The 21204-nt window shown below is 33.7% G+C and overlaps 1 protein-coding gene across 3 annotated transcripts in view; it reads left to right on the top strand.

The window, feature by feature from the left end:
• The window catches only part of LRBA (LPS responsive beige-like anchor protein), a 731121-nt gene that overhangs the window by 645543 nt on the left and 64374 nt on the right, over nt 1–21204 (top strand). For all 3 annotated transcript variants that reach the window (XM_032332488.1, XM_032332486.1, XM_032332485.1), the window contains one exon: nt 4315–4482. In XM_032332488.1, the coding sequence (XP_032188379.1) occupies nt 4315–4482 (168 nt within the window). The remainder of the gene's footprint in view (nt 1–4314; nt 4483–21204) is intronic.

Below are 21204 nucleotides of genomic sequence, written 5' to 3'. Positions count from 1 at the left end.
ATTTGTCCTGTTAATATCAGTAGCTTTTATTTGATGGCTTTTTGAAATTGGTTTTGTATGAGAACATTTAACAAAAGCATAAATAAATATTAGCATTAATTTGGGAATAATACACAAATAAGGTGTTCAGGTCTTGAGAGGAACAGTTATCTTTCTTTTGTTAATAAAAATTTGTTTTCTTGATTTTACATAATCTTTACATTAGAGAAAATTTGATTGAAAATAAAAGGAAATTGCTGGAGTATCTCTAAAGCATACATAGATTAACAAACACATGATTAATGCCTTTTATTTTAGAATTTTTATTCCAAGATAGCTTAGAATGTTTTGGAAAAAACAAGCCATTTCTACATAAATTATCATATTATTTGATTGTATTAGAGGAAACTAGAATAATTTTAAATAATATTTTTTATCAATAAATAATTCATTTCCTTAATGGGTTAGTTTCAGTAACACATAGATTACATTCTTTCAATGAGATTTATTGTGGGACACATATTCATATATGTTATAATTAATTCTGACACAATATTACACAAATGAGTTGTTTATGAATAATTTACTATTATCTTTATAATATTAAAGCTTGAATTTGTTGATGTTGTGCATGTGAACCAAACAGATGAAAGTTACTAATAAGTATTTGTATTTGACATCTGTATACTATACTTTTTAGCATATCTCAAGTGTGTTAGTCTCTGTTTAATAGATCTCATTAAAAAAACAGATATCAGCCCCAAGACAGTTTGTCAAGACTAATATGAGTCCCCCTGGATTGGATTGACAATTTGTGTGAGGCTTCATATGATAGTCTTTTCATAGTCTTATTTGATCCTTAACAATTGGACATTAGTCACTGATTTATTTTATAATAACTCAGATGAGTTGAATATTACTGTATTGTGTTGGACATTTTAGTGGATTTTCTTTTTACAAATTTTACTCAGAGCACACATTGGATGTAAATGATGTATCCAGCCTGCTAGGGGAGTACTAACAATTGATTGGTTAGGTCTGAGAGCAGCATGGGAAGAATGTTACTATCCCCGAGCTGCAAACCGTATTTAACTCCAGTCTTAATGAGGACTGTCTGACCTAAAGGCTTTGAAAAATCACAAATGCTTAGCATTCCCCTGTCATGTTTTTATTTTTTTGTGACTAAAAATGTGGATATAAGTATTTTATATCAACATATAAAAAGAGATTTAAAGAATTTTTAATGTTTTATGATTTATGTTTTTGAATTTAAAAAACACAAGTTATAAGATGTAATCTCAGGGTATTCCATTTTGAATTATTTGTAATCTTTCTCTCAGTAATTTCCTCCTGCTTGTCTTTACCTCAAGTCTTTATTAAGTGCGTTTGTTTATTAGACATACTTTTGGCTAGGCAGTTATTATTCACTGCTGCCAAAGGGATGTTAAAATCCAGAACTGATGTTGTACTGAGATGATTTTAAACCTCTTTGGAACACTTCTACCCATAGCAGTTGTTCTTTTGGATCCCCTTTTAAAACTTTGGTAAATTGTAAGAAATGCTTGAAGACCACTAATGAGATTTTTAGTTCAGTTTTTAAAAATGTTTTGAAGTCTATCCGTGAACTTCTGGAAAAGATTTTGCCAATAATTCCATGAATTACTAGGCAATCCCTTAAGGCTTGACCAATATGACAGTGTAAAGGGAGGGGTGAACCATGAAACTGTGGTCATCCTCTGCATGTGTGTTTGAGGTGTAATGGGGGCACACAGTGTCTTTCATTTCAACATTTTTGCTTAATGTTCTGACATAGTATCAACATAGAAAGGTTTAAGCATCTAAATATTACCAAGTTCACCATTTTGAATGTGCATAAAGAAGTAATTGACATTAAGAAAACTCACAATTCTTTGATGACACATAAAATAAAATTGCCCTGCTTTTTAAAGCTTTAATATTGAGAAAATTCCCTCATACTTTATCATGTGCTGAGCTTACTGGAATTTTATAGTCTCAAATCGCAACACCACGGACACTCAGGAGACTCCTGACTGTTTTATCTTATTAAACAATTTTGAAATCATTAATTTTTAATTAGCTTGGATGCAGGGTTTTTTTATTGTTTCAATAGTGTGTGTATATGAAATAAACGTTTTTTATTTAAACTACTGGCGAGAGTATTATTTACATAAATAAGTGTAGGTTCCTTCTGAAAGTACATACTGTGAGTTTTCTTCATACAGTCACACTTTTTTTGTAGACTCAGAGATGTTACATGCTAATCTATTACAGTAGGGCTTTTCAGCAGTTTATTAACTCATATTTTGAACAACTAAAAAGAATGTAATCTAAAGATATGTGTAGGTCCTTCCTGATTGAAAGTTCTAATTAAGTGAATTGGAGAAAATTAACTGAAATTAGCTGTCAGAAAGTCACATTTAAATGAGTGATGAGCTAGTCTGGCAGTAAACATTTAAATGATATAAATTGCCATTTAAGTGTATGGTTTAATGTTTGTCATGCATTAATGTGACATGAGACTGCAGTGACAATCAAGCAGCTTGCTCTAATTTGAACATATTTAGAGCTTTTGTGTGGAGTGCACTGCACACAAATTAAGACAATTGCTGTTTTTATGTGTCACTTTAAACATGGCCCCCATTGCCCCATCCCTACCCAAGGCCCGAGTTAATGAAACAAACGTATCATTTTTGTGTGCAACTTCCATTAATAATTCCTGAATTTTCAGATTAATTTTAAATCCATGTACTTAAAATAGGAATTTACTTAGTTATTACAAGCCTTTCTCTTTCTATTTCCAATAATATTCAGCAGTTCTCTTAGCTATTTACTAAATTTATAAATATCATGAGTTTTATAAGAGATGTCTAAAACAACTTTCACTGTTGAAGCTAGCTAAATATTTTTATTTCATTTTGGGTATACTTTGGAATATGAGAATTACAAGAGTTTTATTTACAGAATAATTTTTTCATTATATATAGTATGTGGTATATTGTGTCATCCTCTTAAATATTAAAGGAAATATATTATTTGAATTCAGTTGTAAATGTTTTTGATTCTCAGGCACTTATTTTAGATAAGGATTTTTTTTTAAGATTTTATTTTTTGAGTAATCTACACCCAAGAGGGGCTCAGTTTCACAACCCCAAGATTAAGGGTCACATGCTCCACTGACAGCCAGGCAGGTACCCTCATATGCACTTATTTTAATAAAGCATAGACTTATACAAGTGTACACCTGTGAGCTAATAGAAACGTCTTTTGTCATGAGATGGTTTATATCTTACTGGTTGCTTGCTGTAAAGGTCATTCAATTTTGTTTTAAAACCAACAGATTTCTTTTTATACTATTGATATTGTAGTAAGCCACACCAAAAACACATCACAGCTGTCTACTCACTACACATAGAGTAAGCGTTTCAATGAGCTATATCATCTGTACAATTTGATATACTTCAAATTGGGCTTCCCTGTTTCAGTTTTAGAGCTCTGTGATTTGAATAGCATTACTGATAGATAAAATAGTCCATAATGCTAAAGCTTTATGGTGAAATAACTTTAAAGAATTTTAAATAATACAAATTTGAATACATCTATTAAAAATGTGTCCAGTTTTTTAAACTCTTTTATATTTATAACTTTATCAAATTCAGCAAACATTTATTAGTACCTACTGTGTTTTAGGTGCAGTGCTGGTAACTGGGAAAGTAATGATGAATTGAAGTGGATTCAGCATTTCCACTGGATACTTGATTATGTTCATTCATTGTTTATTGGACACATAAGTAACATAATAATTACAGTATCCCTCCAAAGATAAAATTTGCTGGAGTAAAAACTCAGTTGAAATAGCTAAATAATTTGGTTATAGTTATTGCAGTAGACAACAAAATGTTTATATCTAGAAAAATCGTAAGCATTTCAGGTGGATAGTAAATATGTGATGTTTTCACATTTTTTCCAAAGTAGCCTTTACATTGCATCACCTCCATTCTTTGAAGCATAAATTGGGTACCTGTGAGGCCCTGAGTTACAAATATGACCAAAATAGACCCAGTCCTGGCCCTCACAGTGTTTACAGTGTAGTAGAATCATACTGACATGTAACCAACGTAATACAGTTCAGTGTGACAAGTGCCAGAAATTTTCTAATTATAAACAAAGGAGAACTGACTCCGTTGGAAAATAGGACATCAGAATAAGTCTATTCACAGTAAATTTAGTGTAAAACTTTACTGCTTGTTCTAAATTTCTCTATTTTTTAAAAAGCTGAAATCAGTATAACAATATGATCTGTGCCCTCTTTTTCAGGCCCTGGAGAGTGAATTTGTTTCCTGCCAGCTTCACCAATGGATTGATCTCATTTTTGGCTATAAACAGCTAGGACCAGAGGCTGTTCGATCCCTCAATGTGTTCTATTACCTGACCTATGAAGGAGCTGTCAATCTGAATTCAATAACTGATCCTGTATTGAGAGAGGTAAATTTCTGACTGGATCTCTCAGGTATCTTTAGACTAGAAGGTACTGGATATCCTCTTCCCCGTGCTTTCATTTTGCTTATGATGAAACTAAAAACCAGATGAGTGAAGTGAGTTGAGGAGAATGACCTCTCAGGTAGTGACCTAAGCTGGAACTTGAATCCAAGACTGGCCTCCGCAAAACATTTGAGTCAATATAAAATGAGCACTTCTTCAGTTTGAACCCATTCAGGGATGATTGATCATATTTATAATTTTTATAACTTTGAAGGCTACTCTCATAAAAGTGTTAGGAAAATAGTAATTATTAAAATATTATAAGCATAAATCTTTTTAAATGTGATAAAACATATATATATATAAAACTCATATATACATATATATAGTACATAAGTCTATGTTAACCAAATAGAAGTTAAGAGTTGGAAGGAAGTCTCAACCTTGTTTTATCTTTGTCATTTATTTTCTTAGGTAGAACACTCAACACATAGTTTTAATAAATACAACATAAACCAAAAAGTCTGCATATAGCCTTGATAATTTTATTTTTAATCTAGTTATGCATTCTCCTAATGCTAACATACAGCATGTACAAAGATTATAGAGTTAGACCATCTTAAGTATCTATACAATTTTAGAACAAGCGTATTTAAGAAACCAAGAGTGATTCATAGGGAATGTTTTATATCACTGTAAAGGGAACATTATTTGTGATGAGTAAGGCTTGCTATTTTTCACCAACACGTGATGCTTTCCTTTTTAATTCTACTTATGACACGGTAATATTGACAGTATACATATTTAAATATATTTGCCAGTATATATTATTGTCTGCTTTATGTCCCAGATAACAAACAGTACACAAACGGAAGCATCATGTATTATGTGTACATTTGTCTTAAATTACACAGGTTTTGACATTTTTTTTTTAAAGATTTTATTTATCTATTTGACAGAGAGAAATCACGAGTAGATGGAGAGGCAGGCAGAGAGAAAGAGAGGGAAGCAGGCTCCCTGCGGAGCAGAGAGCCCGATGCGGGACTCGATCCCAGGACCCTGAGATCATGACCTGAGCCGAAGGCTTAACCCACTGAGCCACCCAGGTGCCCCAAATTGCACAGGTTTTGAATTGTTATTTTTCAGCTTAATTTAGAGCTGGAATCAAAGGAACTCATGAAGACTTTTCTAATTTTTCAGTTCTTTGAAAATGTTCTTTGCAGGGCCATTTTATTTTATTAGAGCAACAACTGATTGCACGATACAGAATATACATATTTCCATATATGAAACTGAGGTTACAGCAAACATACAAATGTTGTTACAAAACAGTATATAATTTCATTGTTAAAATAGAATAGCATAGACCAGCTTCCTTTTTTGTTCTAAAAGCATTTGAACAGTGTTACTTTGTTTTATAGATGTCCATAATTCTTCAACAAATACATCACCTATTTTTATTTTTTCATGTTCCTTTATAGTAATTATTCATATGTCTGCCTAGCTGCTTTATGACTGAAATCACAGTATAAATTTGATTTTACTATCTCCTGTTTTACTTTTTTCTTTTTTAAATATTTTTAAAATAATTTTTAATTTTTTAATTAACATATATTATTATCCCCAGGGGTATGGGTCTATGAATTGCCAGGTTTACACACTTCACAGCACTCACCATAGTACATACCTTCCCTTATGTCCATAACCCAACCACCCTTTCCCTTACCCTCTCCCCCCAGCAACTCTCAGTTTGTTTTGTGTGATTAAGAGTCTCTTATGGGGGGTGCCTGGGTGCTCAGTGGATGAAGCCACTGCCTTCGGCTCAGGTCATGATCTCAGTGTCCTGGGATCGAGCCCCACATCAGGCTCTCTGCTCAGCGGGGAGCCTGCTTCCCGTTCTTTCTCTGCCTAACTCACTGCCTACTTGTGATCTCTCTCTCTGTCAAATAAATAAAAAAAAAATCTTAAAAAAAAAAAAAAGAGTCTCTTATGGTTTGTCTCCCTCCCAATCCCATCTTGTTTCATTTATTCCTTTCCTACCGCGCGAGCCCCTCACGTTGCCTCTCAACTTCCTCATATCAGGGGGATCATATGGTAATTGTCTCTCTCTGATTGATTTATTTTGCTAAGCATAATACCCTCTAGTTCCATCTACGTTGTAGCAAATGGCAAGATTTCATTTGTTTGATGGCTGCATAATACTCCATTGTGTATATATACCATATCTTCTTTATCCTAGAATCTCCTGTTTTACTTAACATAGCAGCATATTTAGCAATAATCTGTAATGTTAATTTTGAAATTCTATAGTACTCTGTAGAGTTGCCATGAAGATATACTTAACACTTTCTTCCGATATGGGATCCTATATTTTTTTAGAGACTATTGGCATATCAAAGATGATAGAACATACCTTCCTTGTCATTAAAGTTTATGCTACATTTGCATGGTAAAGGATGGCTCTCAGCTTGTACCCTTGTGATACTACTGGTTAAAAAATGAAACGTTTAATTAGCGGGTTTACAGAATGTAATTGGTTCTTTGTTTTATGAGGGAATTTTTGTTGTTGTTTTTTTGCTTTTTTGTTTTTCCCTTTTATCTGTTTTACCCATTCCCCACACTCACCTTGTCTCTGGCAACTACCAGTTTGTTCTCTGTATTTAAGAGTCTGGTTTTTTTGGTTGTCTCTTTATCCTTTTGTTTGTTTGTTTAATTTTTAAATTCTACATATGAATGAAATCATGTGATACTTGTCTTTCTCTGACTTGTTTCACTTAGCATTATACCCTAAGGTATAAGGTAGGTCCATCCATGTTGTTGTGAATGGCAAGATTTCATTTTTTATGGCTGAGTAATATTCACACATACATATACATACATATACATACATATACCCCGCATCTTCTTTATCCATTCATCTACAGATGGACTTGGGTTGCTTTCAAAGCTTGGCTATTGTACATAGTGCTGCAATAAACATGGGAGTGCCTTTATCTTTTTGAATTCATGTTTTAATTGTTTTGGGGTAAACAGTAGTGAAATTACTGGATCATAAGGTAATTCTATTTTTAATTTTTTGAGGAACGTCTGTACTGTACAGTGGCTGCATCAGTTTGCATTCCCACCAACAGTGTACAAGCGTTTTTTTTTTCTCCACATCCTTGCCAACAGTTGTTATTTCTTGTCTTTAATTTTAGCCCTCTGACTGATATGAGATGATATTTCATTGTGGTTTTGATTTGCATTTCCCTGATGATGAGTGATGCTGAACATCTTTTTATGTGTCTGTTGGCCATCCAAAAGACATTTGGAAAAATGTCTATTTAGATCCTCTGCCCATTTATTTTTTCCAATTGGATTATTTGGTGTTTTGCTGTTAAGTTGTAGAAGCTCTTTATATACTTGGGATATTAATCCTTTTTTGGATATATCATTTGCAAATATGTTCTCCCATTTGGTAGGTTGCCTTTTCATTTTGTTGATGGTTTCCTTTGCTGTGCAAAAACTTTTTATTTTGGTGTAGTCTCCATAGTTGAATTTTGCTTTATTTCTCTTGCCTGAGAGGACAGATCTGGAAAAATGTCCCTGTGCTGATATCAGAGAAATTATAACCTATGCTTTCTTCTAGGATTTTTATGGTTTCAGATCTCACATTTAGGCCTTTAATTCATTTGGGGTTTGTTTTTGTGATTGGTATAACAAACCATACACAGTTTCATTATTTTGCATGTAGTTGTTTAGTTTTCCCAGCACCATTTGTTGAAGAGACTATTTTTTCCCCATTGTATATTCTTGCCTCCTTTGTTACAGATTAATTGACCAGACATGCATGGGTTTGTTTCTGGGCACTCTCTTCTGTTTCATAGATCTATGTGTCTTTTTGTGCTGGTACCATACTGTTCTGATTACTTCAGATTTGTAGCATTTCTTGAAATCTAGGATTGTGATACCTCCAGCTTTTTTCTTCTTTCTCAAGGTTGCTTTGGTCCTTTTGGGTCTTCTGGTTCCATACAAATTATTTTTTGTATGGAACAAAAATTTAAGCATTTGCTTAAATTATTTAAAACTTTTGCTTTTAAAACTGTTAGGAAAGAAATTGAAGATGACACAAATGGAAAGATATCCTATGTCATAGATTAGATGAACCAATATGGTTAAAATGTCCACTCTACACAAAGCAATCTACAGATTTAATGCAGTCTCTGTCAAAATATGAACAATATTTTTCATGGGACTGGGACAAATAATAATCAGTTTTGGCTCTTTGTTATTATTCTGGACTAACGCCCTCTCTTACTCATATTTGCCAATGATTTACCAAAGAAGTTTACCATTTAGTATTTATAGTATAATGTAAAAGAACACTGTCCAGTACAGTAGCTATACTGGTCCTATGTAGCTGTTATACATTTGAAATGTGGCTAGTGTGACTGAAAAACTGAATATTTAATTTTATTTATTTCTGATTAATCCAAACTTAAATTGCCTGTATGGCTAGTAGACAGTATGGCTATAATGACCATTGGCTATCATATATCTTTGGTGACCATATTTTCTGAATCCAAATTCTAGGCATGGGGTCAGACAATAGGATAGTAAATGTTTGTTAAATTAACTTGGTAGAATGTTTGAATTTTGTTTTAGTCCATTTAGATATTAGACATATAATTGAAATATATGTATAAATTAAATAATATTTTTCTTTCATTTAAACTAACATGTTAGGACTTCAAATAATGTTTTGTTATAAAAATATAGCATAAAACTTACCATTTTAACCATTTTGAGTGTAATTCAGTGTTGTGCAACCATTACTACCATCCATCTCCAGAAGTTTTCCATCTTCCCAAACTGAAACTCTGTATTCCTTGAAACAGTAACTCTTGATCCACGCCCCCACTCCTCCTTAGTCCTTGACTACCACCATTTTGTTTTCTATCTCTAGGAATTCAACTACTCTAGGTACCTCATAGAAGTGGAGTCACATATTCATCCTTTTCAGCCTATTTCACTTAGCATAGTATCTCCAGTGTTCATCTGTATTGTAGCATATGTCAAAATTTACTTCCTTATAAGGATGAATAATATCCCATTATTTGGACATACCACATTTTGTTTATCCATTCTTCTGATTATGGACATTTTGAGTTGTTTTCACCTTTGGCTATTGTGAATAGTGTTTCTATAAACATTGGTGTGTAAGTGTCTGTTTAGATCTCTGCTTTCAGTTCTCTTATATATATACCCAAAAGTAGATTTCTAGATTTTATGGTATTTAGCTTTTCAAGGAGCTACCTCAAAAGTATTTATTTTTCAAGATCAGCATTTGCTTAAATTATTTAAAACTTTTGCTTTACATTTCCTTGGCTTCTTTCTCTTTTCCACAACCCCAAGTAGTTAGTTAATTATTAGAAAATTACAATCTTTTTTTTTTTTTTAAGATATTATTTTATTTATTTGTCCTAGAGAGAGAAGTGAGAGCAAGCACAGGCAGACAGAGTGGCAGGCAGAGGCAGAGGGAGAAGCAGGCTCCCTGCCAAGCAATGAGCCCGATGTGGGACTCGATCCCAGGACGCTGGGATCATGACCTGAGCCGAAGGCAGCCGCTTAACCAACTGAGCCACCCAGGCGTCCCAATTATTAGAAAATTAAATTTTAACTGGAGAGTTTCCCACTCATCACATACAAATTTTTTTACATTGTATAAAAATATGTATTAGATTTGCATTTACTTAAAAAACATGGCCTGTTATGTTCTAAGTATGGTCGGTACTCAATATCTTGAAAGATAAATACAGTAGTTGCCCCCTTATACATGGGGGATATGTTTCAAGACCCCCAATGGATGCCTGAAACTGTGGATAGTACTAAACCTATAAATACTGTGTTTTGTCCTATACATACATACTTATAATAAAGTTTATTTTATAAATTAGACACAGTAAGAGATTAACAACAATAACTAAAAGTAAAATAGAGTAGCTGTAACAATACACTGTAATAAAAGTTATGTGAATGTGGCTTCTCTCACTCTCAAAATATCTTATTGTACTCACCCTTCTTGTGATGGTGTGAGATGATAAAATGCCTACCCAATGAGATGAAATGAGGTGAATGACATAGACATTGTCACATAGTGTTAGGCTAGTATTGACCTGATTATGTGGCAGAAGTAGAGTCATTTGCTTCCAGGCCATGGTGGATAACAGGTAACAGACTCCACTGAAGTGAAACTGCAGATATAGGGGAACTACTATATATTACTTTGTTCCTTAGCACTATTCATCTAAATATGCATGATTAATTTTCAAAGGTTTTTGGATGTTATTAAAATGAATATGATAATTTTTTAATACAGCCATTCCATTTCATAGTGCTAAGTCTTGCAACATAATGCAGTGTGATACAGAAGAATAAACAAGCAAATAAATAGATATGAAATTAATTGCTGATCCTGATGCCCACTAGTTGTGTGACTTGGCTTATCTTGGGACTGTTTCCTCATATATAGAATTGGTATGAGTATACCTACCCAACAGATGTGGTATAATGCATTTAAAGTGCCTGGCATGGTACCTATCCCATCATAAGTATCCGTTAAATGTTAGTTCCTTTCCTTATGTTGTTCTCTGTTAAAACCCTGAGTTAAGAAACACAACCATAAAAAGAATATGAGTTACTGATTGCATCACAGAAAGAACATAAAATGCTTATACTAGATAGGTTATCAGAGACTATTTCCTAGAGGACACTTGTAGAGTTCATTGTAAAGTGAGACAAGAACTCAAAACAAGAATAGGTCATTAATTTGTTCATTTTTTAAAGATTTTATTTGTTTATTTGTGAGAGAGAGAGGGCACAAGCCTGGGGGAGGGACAAAGGAAGAGGAAGAAGCAGACTCCCCACTGAACAGGGAACCCAATGTGGGACTCAATCCCAACCCGAAGGCAGGTGCTTAACTGATTGAGCCACTGTGGTGTCCCAATTTATTCATTTTTTAAAACAAGCTTTTACTATACTAAAATTATATAGTACAGTTAAAAAGTTGACAGCCAAGCCCCTTTCCTCATCAGCTTGAATTCATTGTCTAGCATGGGAATATGGGTAAGTAAACAATTATAGTATGCTGTGATTAAATTCAGTATAGAGGTACACTATATGTATACATTGTATGTATGCACAGGCATAGACAATATGCACTAACTCCAGACTGCCAGAATCCAGTCTTGTTTTCTGGAAAATGAGAGGCTGTAGATTGGAGGATGAATGAGAACATTAGGTAGAATCATGAGCAAAGGGTATCTACACAGAAGAAATTATATAGGCTTTCTGCATATAGGTGAGAGAGATCACGAACAGGAGACTGTGATATATGTGCAATGAACCAAAGGTGACAAGGTGAGAGAGAAAGGTAGGAGCCTTACCATAAAGGGCCTTTAATGCCATAAACAGTAATTACAACTGCATTGGCATAAGGCAGTGGATTATAGGTTAAAGGTTAGCGACATAACTACATGTGTGTCTTAGTATCTATCTGAAAGAAGACTGAAAAGGTAAGAACTGGAAAGTACCCACCGGATTATTCTAAGAGTCGCTGTGTGGGATCTTAAAGAAAGTAGCTTAGAAGGTAGAGGACTGTGCAGTGGATGGGACATGAGCAAGTAAACACAGTGAGAAAAGGAAATAATTGAAGGGAGAATGATCATTTTATTGAGATATAGCTCACATATGATACAATTCACCCATTTAAAGTATACAATACAGTAGTTCTTACTGTAGTCACAGTTCTACAGGCACCACCACAATCTAATTTTAGAACTTTATGTCACCACAAAAAGAAACCCACACCCCTCTAGCAGGCACTCTGAGTTTTTTTTTTCTTTTTTAATGGGTAAATATTTGGCCATGTGTCTGTGTTAATTGCAAAGATCCAAAAAGGGGAAACATGTCAAATGTACATGAAACAAAGCATGTAATAGACTACCAAGCTCTATGAGGAAGAAGAAGGGAACAAAATCCAGGACACAGATAGAGATAAGCACTGAACAACGTGGAACAATACTTCCTTGTCTGAGATTAGAGAGTAGAAGGTTACCCTGAAGACTGGGTTAAGTAAATACGCATGAATGAGGGGGAAAGGGAACACGATTACAAGGGTTTGTACCAAAGGTGAGATAATATTTGTGGAAATACTTAACATAATGATGGGTGGTTTTCATGGATGTTCAATAATAAATTGTTATTTTCTTTCCATTGTTTTTCTCTGTTCTTAATAGCAGGAGAGTAGGTATATAAAAAAGTTGACTGGAGAAGGGATGTGTATGTGTGTGTGTGTGTGTGTGTGTGTGTGTGTGTGTGTGTGTGTTGTGTGTAAATATACATGGAGAGAGAGAGAGAGAGATGGGGTTTTACTATGGGAGTATGGTGGAATATATAAAGAAGGATTTTAAGTGGAAGGGTGATTGATGAAATTGTTAAAGGGGTGCTGTTAACTGGTGATCTAGGCTGGTTTGGATAGATAAGGAAGGGGCTGATTAATTGGAAGAATTAATTCTTTCATTCATTCATTTAACAAATAATCATTATGTTTGAAGTACTAAAAATACAGAGATGAGCAAGAAAGTCAAGTCTCTTCCCTCATGGAACTCACATTCTAGTGGGGTGCACAGAAAATAAGCAGTAAAGATTACTGAAGAAAGTAAGACTAGGTAAGGGTATATAGAGTGACTTGTGAATAGGGCACTATTTCAGAGATGTTGCTAGCGGACTGTCTCTTTCTTTATAAACACTGTTTCCTTCCTGGTTTGAGATCGGAGTAAAGCTATACAAGGTAGCAATAGCTAACGGACTGCCTCTTTCTTTATAAACACTGCTTCCTTCCTGCTTTGAGATCTAAGTAAAGCTATACAAGGTGACCCAGGGAGCCAGCTCCTACTGCTCTGATTGTGCTCACCATGTGTCTATAAACCCCAGGCCTGGGCAGCTCTAAGTCTTGTCACAGCCTCCTGCTAATTGTAAAGCTCCCACTATTGCCCTCTTCCTTTTTACTCCTCACCCCATCCTTAGGCTACACCATCTTTTCTTCAGAATCTTGTTCCTCTAAGATGCTTTAACATCTCTAATAGTAACTTTGTGCATACAATTGACTTATATTAGAGCATTATCTCTGCAAGATCATAGTAATGGGACCATGATAGATTTGTGCTTTTCTAGTATTAAAAGCAAACTAGACTTATTTCTGTCAGTAACTATAGTTTTACTTATTTCTGTTCCCTACTATATATTTAGTCTAACTTGGAACACTTAGATATTCACACAGAGGCAAGTTGTTTATGTACAAGTCATGTATTTACTTACTACTTGGGAAAAGCTTCATTTCTCTTGAGAAAGTTTTATTCTAGAGTGAATGGTTAATACATATGGCATAGTAAGTGATCATAAAAATAATCTCTCTATAAAAAAAAGCACTAAACGATAGAAATAATAACCATAAGATGAGGGAGAGTAATCAGAGAAACAGCCTGCAGCACATTAAACTTTTATGTTGTTTTTAATTTTTAGAAAACAGCTGGGTTATCAATATACAACTATGGCTACATTTGCATATATCACCAGAGAGAATTACTTTTCGGGCAATATACTATTTTTTTTCAAATATCTGTGACCTCCAAATAAAAGATATATTCTTATCTTTAGCTGTTTATTCTAATAGACCTCTTTGCTCTTTAGCTCTCTGTCTCTTTGATACTTTCTCCTTTTTCTCTACCTTTACTATTTTTCAGTCTGTTCTGTTTTCCAGCATTACATATATTCTCTTTTCTGTGCATTTTGTATTTTTTATTTTATTTATTTATTTGTTTATTTTTTAAAAAGATTTTATTTATTTATTTGACAGACAGAGATCACAAGCAGGCAGAGAGGCAGGCAGAGAGAGAGGAGGAAGCAGGCTTCTGGCTGAGCAGAGAGCCTGATGTGAGGCTCAATCCCAGCACCCTGGGATCATGACCTGAGCTGAAGGCAGAGGCTTTAGCCCACTGAGCCACCCAGGTTCCCCTCTGTGCATTTTTTAAAAAATGAGGTATGATTGACATACATCATATTAGTTTCAGGTACATATCATAATTGATATTTTTATATATTGTGAAATGATCATCACAATAAGTCTAGTTAGCATCTGTCATATATAGTAATGGAATTTTTTTCTTGTGATGAGTACATATATTCTTTCATGGCCAGGGTGCACATATATAAAAGTGGCAATTTTCTCATTGTTATATCTGCTGAATTTGGTTTGATTTACTTCTTTTCCTTTATACAACTTTACCAAACCTTTCTAACACCATTTCAAAAAAATTAAAATCAAAGAAGGAGGAAATTTAAAAAGAGAAAAATTAGGATACTTAAATTCAGGGTCAGATATGAGTAAGAGTAAATATTTATATTTTTATTAAGGAAAAAACCCTTATAAAATCCAAATTTATAAAATAAATACATGATGAGTTGAATATTAATTATACAAACAATTTTCTTTTCCTAAAAAATATAACATAAGTATTTTCCTTAGATATTTTCTTTAAACACATTTAGCATATAATTTTATTTATGAGTATGGTTTCTAGAACAATTTTATATTCTTATCCAGAATTCAGCTATCCATTTTAATATTAATGGTATTTGCTATAACCAAAAGTTGAGAACTCTGTTATCTAACCATTAGTGTAAGACATTTCATTGATCAAGTTTTAGTGCATGTGCAGTGATGTGCTCTGAGTTTTATAAGTAAAAATAGAAGCACAAAGGAGGAACAGCCAACCCAGATTAGGGGAGTAATAACTGCCTAATCATAATCCTTAAGAAATGAGTTAGGTAGGGGGGCGCCTGGGTGGCTCAGTGGGTTAAGCCGCTGCCTTCGGCTCAGGTCGTGATCTCGGGGTCCTGGGATCGAGTCCCGCGTCGGGTTCTCTGCTCAGCGGGGAGCCTGCTTCCCTCTCTCTCTTCTGCCTGCCTCTCCATCTACTTGTGATTTCTCTCTGTCAAATAAATAAATAAATAAAATCTTTAAAAAAAAAAAAGAAAGAAAGAAATGAGTTAGGTAGACAAAGCAACAGAACAGGTAGAGGAGTTCAAAGCAGAGAGTACTACATGTGGGAAGTAGTATCATATGGCTCTGTGACTGGAAAAAACAATGTGGTAGTTGGAGAAGGTATAAGAAGTTGGTGATGAACAGCAGCTAATTTGATGGTGTCTCCAAAACATAGTTGAAAACCATTTATGTCTGTCTATCATTAATCTCAGCCACCACCATCAGCCCTCCCTTGGCTAGTATTCGTAGAAAAGATCACCCTTTTAAAATGTTATTTTAAAAATATAAATCAGATCAAGTTAGCCCTCTACATAAACCTTCCTATTTCATATTAACCATAGAATTCGATCCACCTGATCTGGCCCTTGCCTTCCTCTCTGATCTCAGGCCATGCTCTGCTGTTCTCTTCCTCATTCATGTGTCTGCCATACCGACCTTCTTTCTGTTCCTGATCATGTGACATTGTCACTGACTTAGCACCTTTTTATGGTGATCATTTTCTCTGATTATTCTAGATTTTCACATGCTGGCTCCTTGTTATTTATTCCTCAACTTAAAGGTCATCACTTCGGTGAGGGCTTGCCTTCATACATGCAATCTAGTTATATTTTTGTTACTAAATATAATTTACAGCTAAAGAATATGGAATAAATGATACAGATTATTTGAAATCTGTAGAGACTTGACTCACATTGGACTTAGTCATGTTTCATAAATCTTTTATGTATATATTTGAAAAACAATAGGTATTCTTCAGTTTTTAGTAGAGTTTTTAGTACTGTCTTCAGTAAGACAATAGTGATAAGTGAGGAGCATAATTGATGAGTGTGATTTTTAAATTATTAATATTAGTTATTCTATGCTATATTTGACCTTAAACTAAGCAATTCCATACTGCTATTCTTTTTCAATTTTTGTGATCTCTTTTTATATATTTTTTTTATTTCTGCCCTGGAGCTATCAGTTCTTGCTTCTTGTACTATGTCATGTATATCTGTCTTTTGGGCATTCCTCCTCCTGCTCTCTAATTCACTATTCTGTAGATGCTGTAGCCTGAGAAACCAGATTGATAGGACTAAATTAAAGGAAAAGTAAATAGATTTTGATTACTTTACCAGATATATAAACATAAACTACAGTAATCAGGACAACATGTTCTAGTGAGGAAACTAAAGTTCAGTGGAATAGAATAGAGCTTCCAGAAATGGACATATTATATATGAGCATATATGATAAATGTGGTATTTTAAATCACTGGGGAAAAGACTGTCTTGTTCCGTATGTGATGTTGGGACAGCTAGCTAATTGTTTAGAATATGAATTTACTTAGATCCCTGTTTCCTAACTTAAAGTGAAGGAAATTGCAAATGAATTACAGTTATTTATTTGGAGTAAAGACTATGTTACAAATATAAAAGATGAAACTGCAGAACTTAGAAGATAATGCAGGTGAGTAGTTTTATAATCTTGAAATAGAGAAGGCTAATTTTAGAAGTCTGATATCAAAACCAAGAAATTATTAAGGAAATTGATGTATTTGGTTTCATGAAAACTAGAGTTTCTATACACCCAAAAAATTAAATAAATAACAAAATTTAGGAACAGATAATTTACAAAAGATGAAATATATACCACAAATGAAAAGTAGTTCATCCTCACTAGTAATCAATGAAATCCAACTTAAAATGCATCATAGTTGCCTGCTAAATTATTTAAGATTAAAAACAATGAAAATCCTAATGTTAGTTAGAAAACAGATATTGTGAATCTCCAGCTTTTTCTTTGTGAATCTCCTACTGGGAAAGGGGCCTGTTTTCACATTAAAATCTCCAGATAGTTTCCGACAACTAAAAAAAAAAAAGAAAAAAGAAAAGCACCATTGTGATATGTTTGATGAGGATGAAAATCAGTTTAATCTTTATAGCAATCTGTATCAGTTTTTAAAATATTCATGCATTATTTACATAGAACTTTAGCCAAAAGCAGTAATTGAAAAAGTATGCATAAAAATATGTTAAATTGTAAAGTTGTTGTTTATAATAGCAAAAGAAAAAAAATGCACATAAATTTCTTCTAATACAGAACTGATTGAATAAATATTGGTATTTCTATACAGTGGAATGCTATACATCACCAGAATATTGCTATGGAAGTATATTTTGCCATATTACAGGGAAAAACATGTTATAAATATATAAAATACAACTTTTATATGTGTAGGTAGGCATTAAGGACAAGTCTGGAATTACAGACCTCAAGATGTTCATATGGCAATCTAACCAAAGATGGTCATTATCTTTGGTTAGTGAGATCACGGAATTCTTTCATTTACTACTTTCTAATTCTGAAAATTATTTTTCTTTTAAGTTAAAGAGGAAAAGCCAACTAGCCTCTAACTCTTTTTCTTTTCTGAGGAGGAAGAAGTCTCCTCCTGAAAATCTGAGCAAATGAAGCTTATTAACATGAAGAGAAGGATACTGACTTTGCTTTTGGATATTTGGAGGTGTTTTGTGATTACTTTCTGGTTTTTTGGCCATGTCAGTGTTGCCAAAGATAGTGACTGTTTAATGATCTTCATGTAACTTTGATAAAGATCATTTATAATTTCTTAACTTTCTTTCACTCAGAAATCAGAGTACCTGCAATCTTTTACTTTGTTACTTAATTCACTGAACTATTATTTTTTTCATACATTTTAGCAATTTGAGTTTATTTTTTTCACTTTTCTTATCATATTTGAGGAGGACCAAAAAGACCTCTTCTACTTTTAGGGAAAATATCTTAGATATATCACTGTTAATTGTAGTTCTTGTCATCATTTTCTAAAATCAAGAAGACTTTGGCTCAGTATTCATGAATTCTAGATCTCTGGGTTCACTACTTAGTTGTGTGTGTGTGTTTGTCTACAATTAAATAGTTATATAAAGGGCTTTAAAAACTTATTCAGCAAAGCAATGCATAATAACTATAAAAATTTAAATAATTCAAAACTATAAATTTGTATGTTATTACTGAATACCAGAATCACATGCTAATGTCAGCTATAACACTTCCTATAGGATGTGGTTTGTTATATACAGAAAAGAGCCTCTGCCAGAGAATCTTTCACCTTTTACTGATGCTTGAAACTCCACTATTAGAGATAATTTTATTACACATCTTTTTTTTTTTTTTTTTAAGCAATTCCTTCCAAACATTCAGCTCTTTGAGCACAGGATTTGATAATAGGTTATGACAAAAGGGGAAGTACAAGTACAGACACAGCACAGGGTCTGAGCCATCTTTGTGTAAGGAGTTCAGGGCATATCCTAAGATGTGTGAGAGGTTGAAAGAAGAGGTGGAGAGGTTGAAAGGCAGAAAAATACTTTGCTCAGGTAGGTAGATGTTGTTCGGAAACATTAATATGAATAATATTATCTGTGCTTTTCTGTCACCTTGCACCTTTCCTCTGGAAGAGTCATTTTCTCCTTTTTAAGTAAATACACTGTTATTTTATATTTATGTAAGTTTATGTAAATTAAATTAGTTCTTAATTTCCTTTTAAAAATGAAACTTGGCTCTATGTTCATAGATGGGCAGGAAAGAAGAGGAGGGGAGCCATGATATTGCTCAATTTAAAGAATTATATACAATGGGTCTTATAATGTGAAAGTAAAATCTGAAAAATTTCCCTAAGTTGTGTTTAGTGTCAGTGGTTGCTTTTCGCTCTTCCAAATTTATCCTTCCAAATGCTGTTTTAGCAACACATAATCACTCTGAGAAGGTCTGCTTTCCAAAAGCAGCAGCAGCAGTGTGTAAGTTTACATGACCCCGGTTTCATGACAGCGGTAGCAAATCAGATATCTTATCCAAGGAAAGCATTTTTGGCTTAGAATTCAATCACTTTCGTGGTGGGAGTCAACAGCTTGTTTCAGCTCTAACACTACTGCAGAATACTGGCTGCAGTGAATCTTTCAGGAAGAATAAACACAATTGGTATTTATAGCATTGTTAACATTTGTTAAATAGTTAAGGGAATGGTCTGTAAGTCTGTTTTAAGCAGGTGGGGCAGGAATCTGTTGTGACTGCTGTGAGATTTAAGAGTAGGACAATAAGACATGATTACTCTGGTTGTAGCAAAGAGTAAGTTAGAAGTATTGAATACAGTAAGTTAAGATTTCACGCAGCCACAATTCAGAGTGTTACAAAAATAATTCTTAAGTATCTCTGGCCAGAAGTGTGTTACACAGATGGCATATTTGACACAGTGCAGGGCAGGAACTGTACAACGAAAAGCCAAATAAACAGTAAGGATTAGTCAAGTTTTAATTGAAAACCTACATAAAAAATACCTTGAAATTATGCCAGCTTTTCTTGTATATCAAAACCACAATAATCAAAGTTTCCCTTAGTCAATTAAATGAACATCGAAGTTGTCAGTAAAGCTAATCTTTGTATTTTGCTAGTTATTATTGCATATTGCAGTCTGCTTAGTTAAATAGGTATAGCTAAATTATGCATGCAAAGATATAAAGCAGGCACCGGGTATTAATATTTTTATGATTTTTTTGCCCTGTCAATTACCCAAGGAATCCAGAGCCACTCTGTCATGCTGATGATTTCTGTCATGAACCCGTTTACTTCAGATACCATCTTCATTCCAAATGGAGAATGTGAAAAGTAGTCTCAAAGCAAGTGACTGAATTTTGTTCTCTAAATTTTAAACTAAATGTAAGCTTCTAGAAAGGGTAAGATGAAAAAAACTGCATAGATTTGAAAAATCTATGTAAGGTTATTTGCAAGTATGATAGATTCTGAGTCTTCAGAATAGCATCTTTAGAAAAACATTGCTATCAATGATGAGAAAGTTTACTTAGAATATAATCACTGTTTCTAGTTTTCATTATTGGTACAAAAAAGCAACAGAAATTCTATTAGTATTTGGGAAATTCTTAAGTCAAATGTATATTTTTAAAATGTTAAGTATTACTAAACTCTGTTCTAACAGTAACTTTTTGTTTTACTGTCCCTGCCAGTACTGTGTAATTGGAGAGTATGTTTGTATTTGTGTGCATATTGTCTTTCATCTCTAAGTTCCTCAAGGTCAAGGATCATGTCATCTGATTGCTCACTGTACCTCATTTCATTATTCTCACACAGTGGATGTTCACAATATTCTTGAGAAAATAGACGACATGATTTTTACCAAGTGAATGACTAAATGACAACTTCTTTCCAGGACATAGTTTAAACATATGTGTCTGGTTTTGAGGAATAATTTAATGTTCTGAATACAGTAAATTAACTTCTGATTTTTCTTTAAGAAATGTCCCTACATTTTCAGTTTGCCTCTCAGTATTGGCAACCTCTTTGAAGCAACATTTCACTTGTTTTTCTAGGCAGGCTGCTTTATCTACTCATTTCCAGTAGCTAGAGATGGAGGTGTTTTGAATGAGCACATCAATGTTCTAGACAGAGATACTGTTTGAAATTATCCATGAACACAGTGCCGCTGAACATTATTGAGTGACGTTTGTTTCTGTTGGTTGTGTCTGCTCTGACTAGCTGGTTTCTTTCAGATTGGCAGCTGGGATTATGCTGCAGTGGATGGACAGCTATAAGAAGTGGAGATTGTAGTGAGACTGGGTCAGGCCTCAATTTAA

The sequence above is a fragment of the Mustela erminea genome, chromosome 2 (assembly GCF_009829155.1).
Source record: "Mustela erminea isolate mMusErm1 chromosome 2, mMusErm1.Pri, whole genome shotgun sequence".
NCBI lineage: Eukaryota > Metazoa > Chordata > Mammalia > Carnivora > Mustelidae > Mustela > Mustela erminea.
Note: the sequence above shows the minus strand (reverse complement) of the source record. Positions and strands in the feature narration are given on the sequence as shown.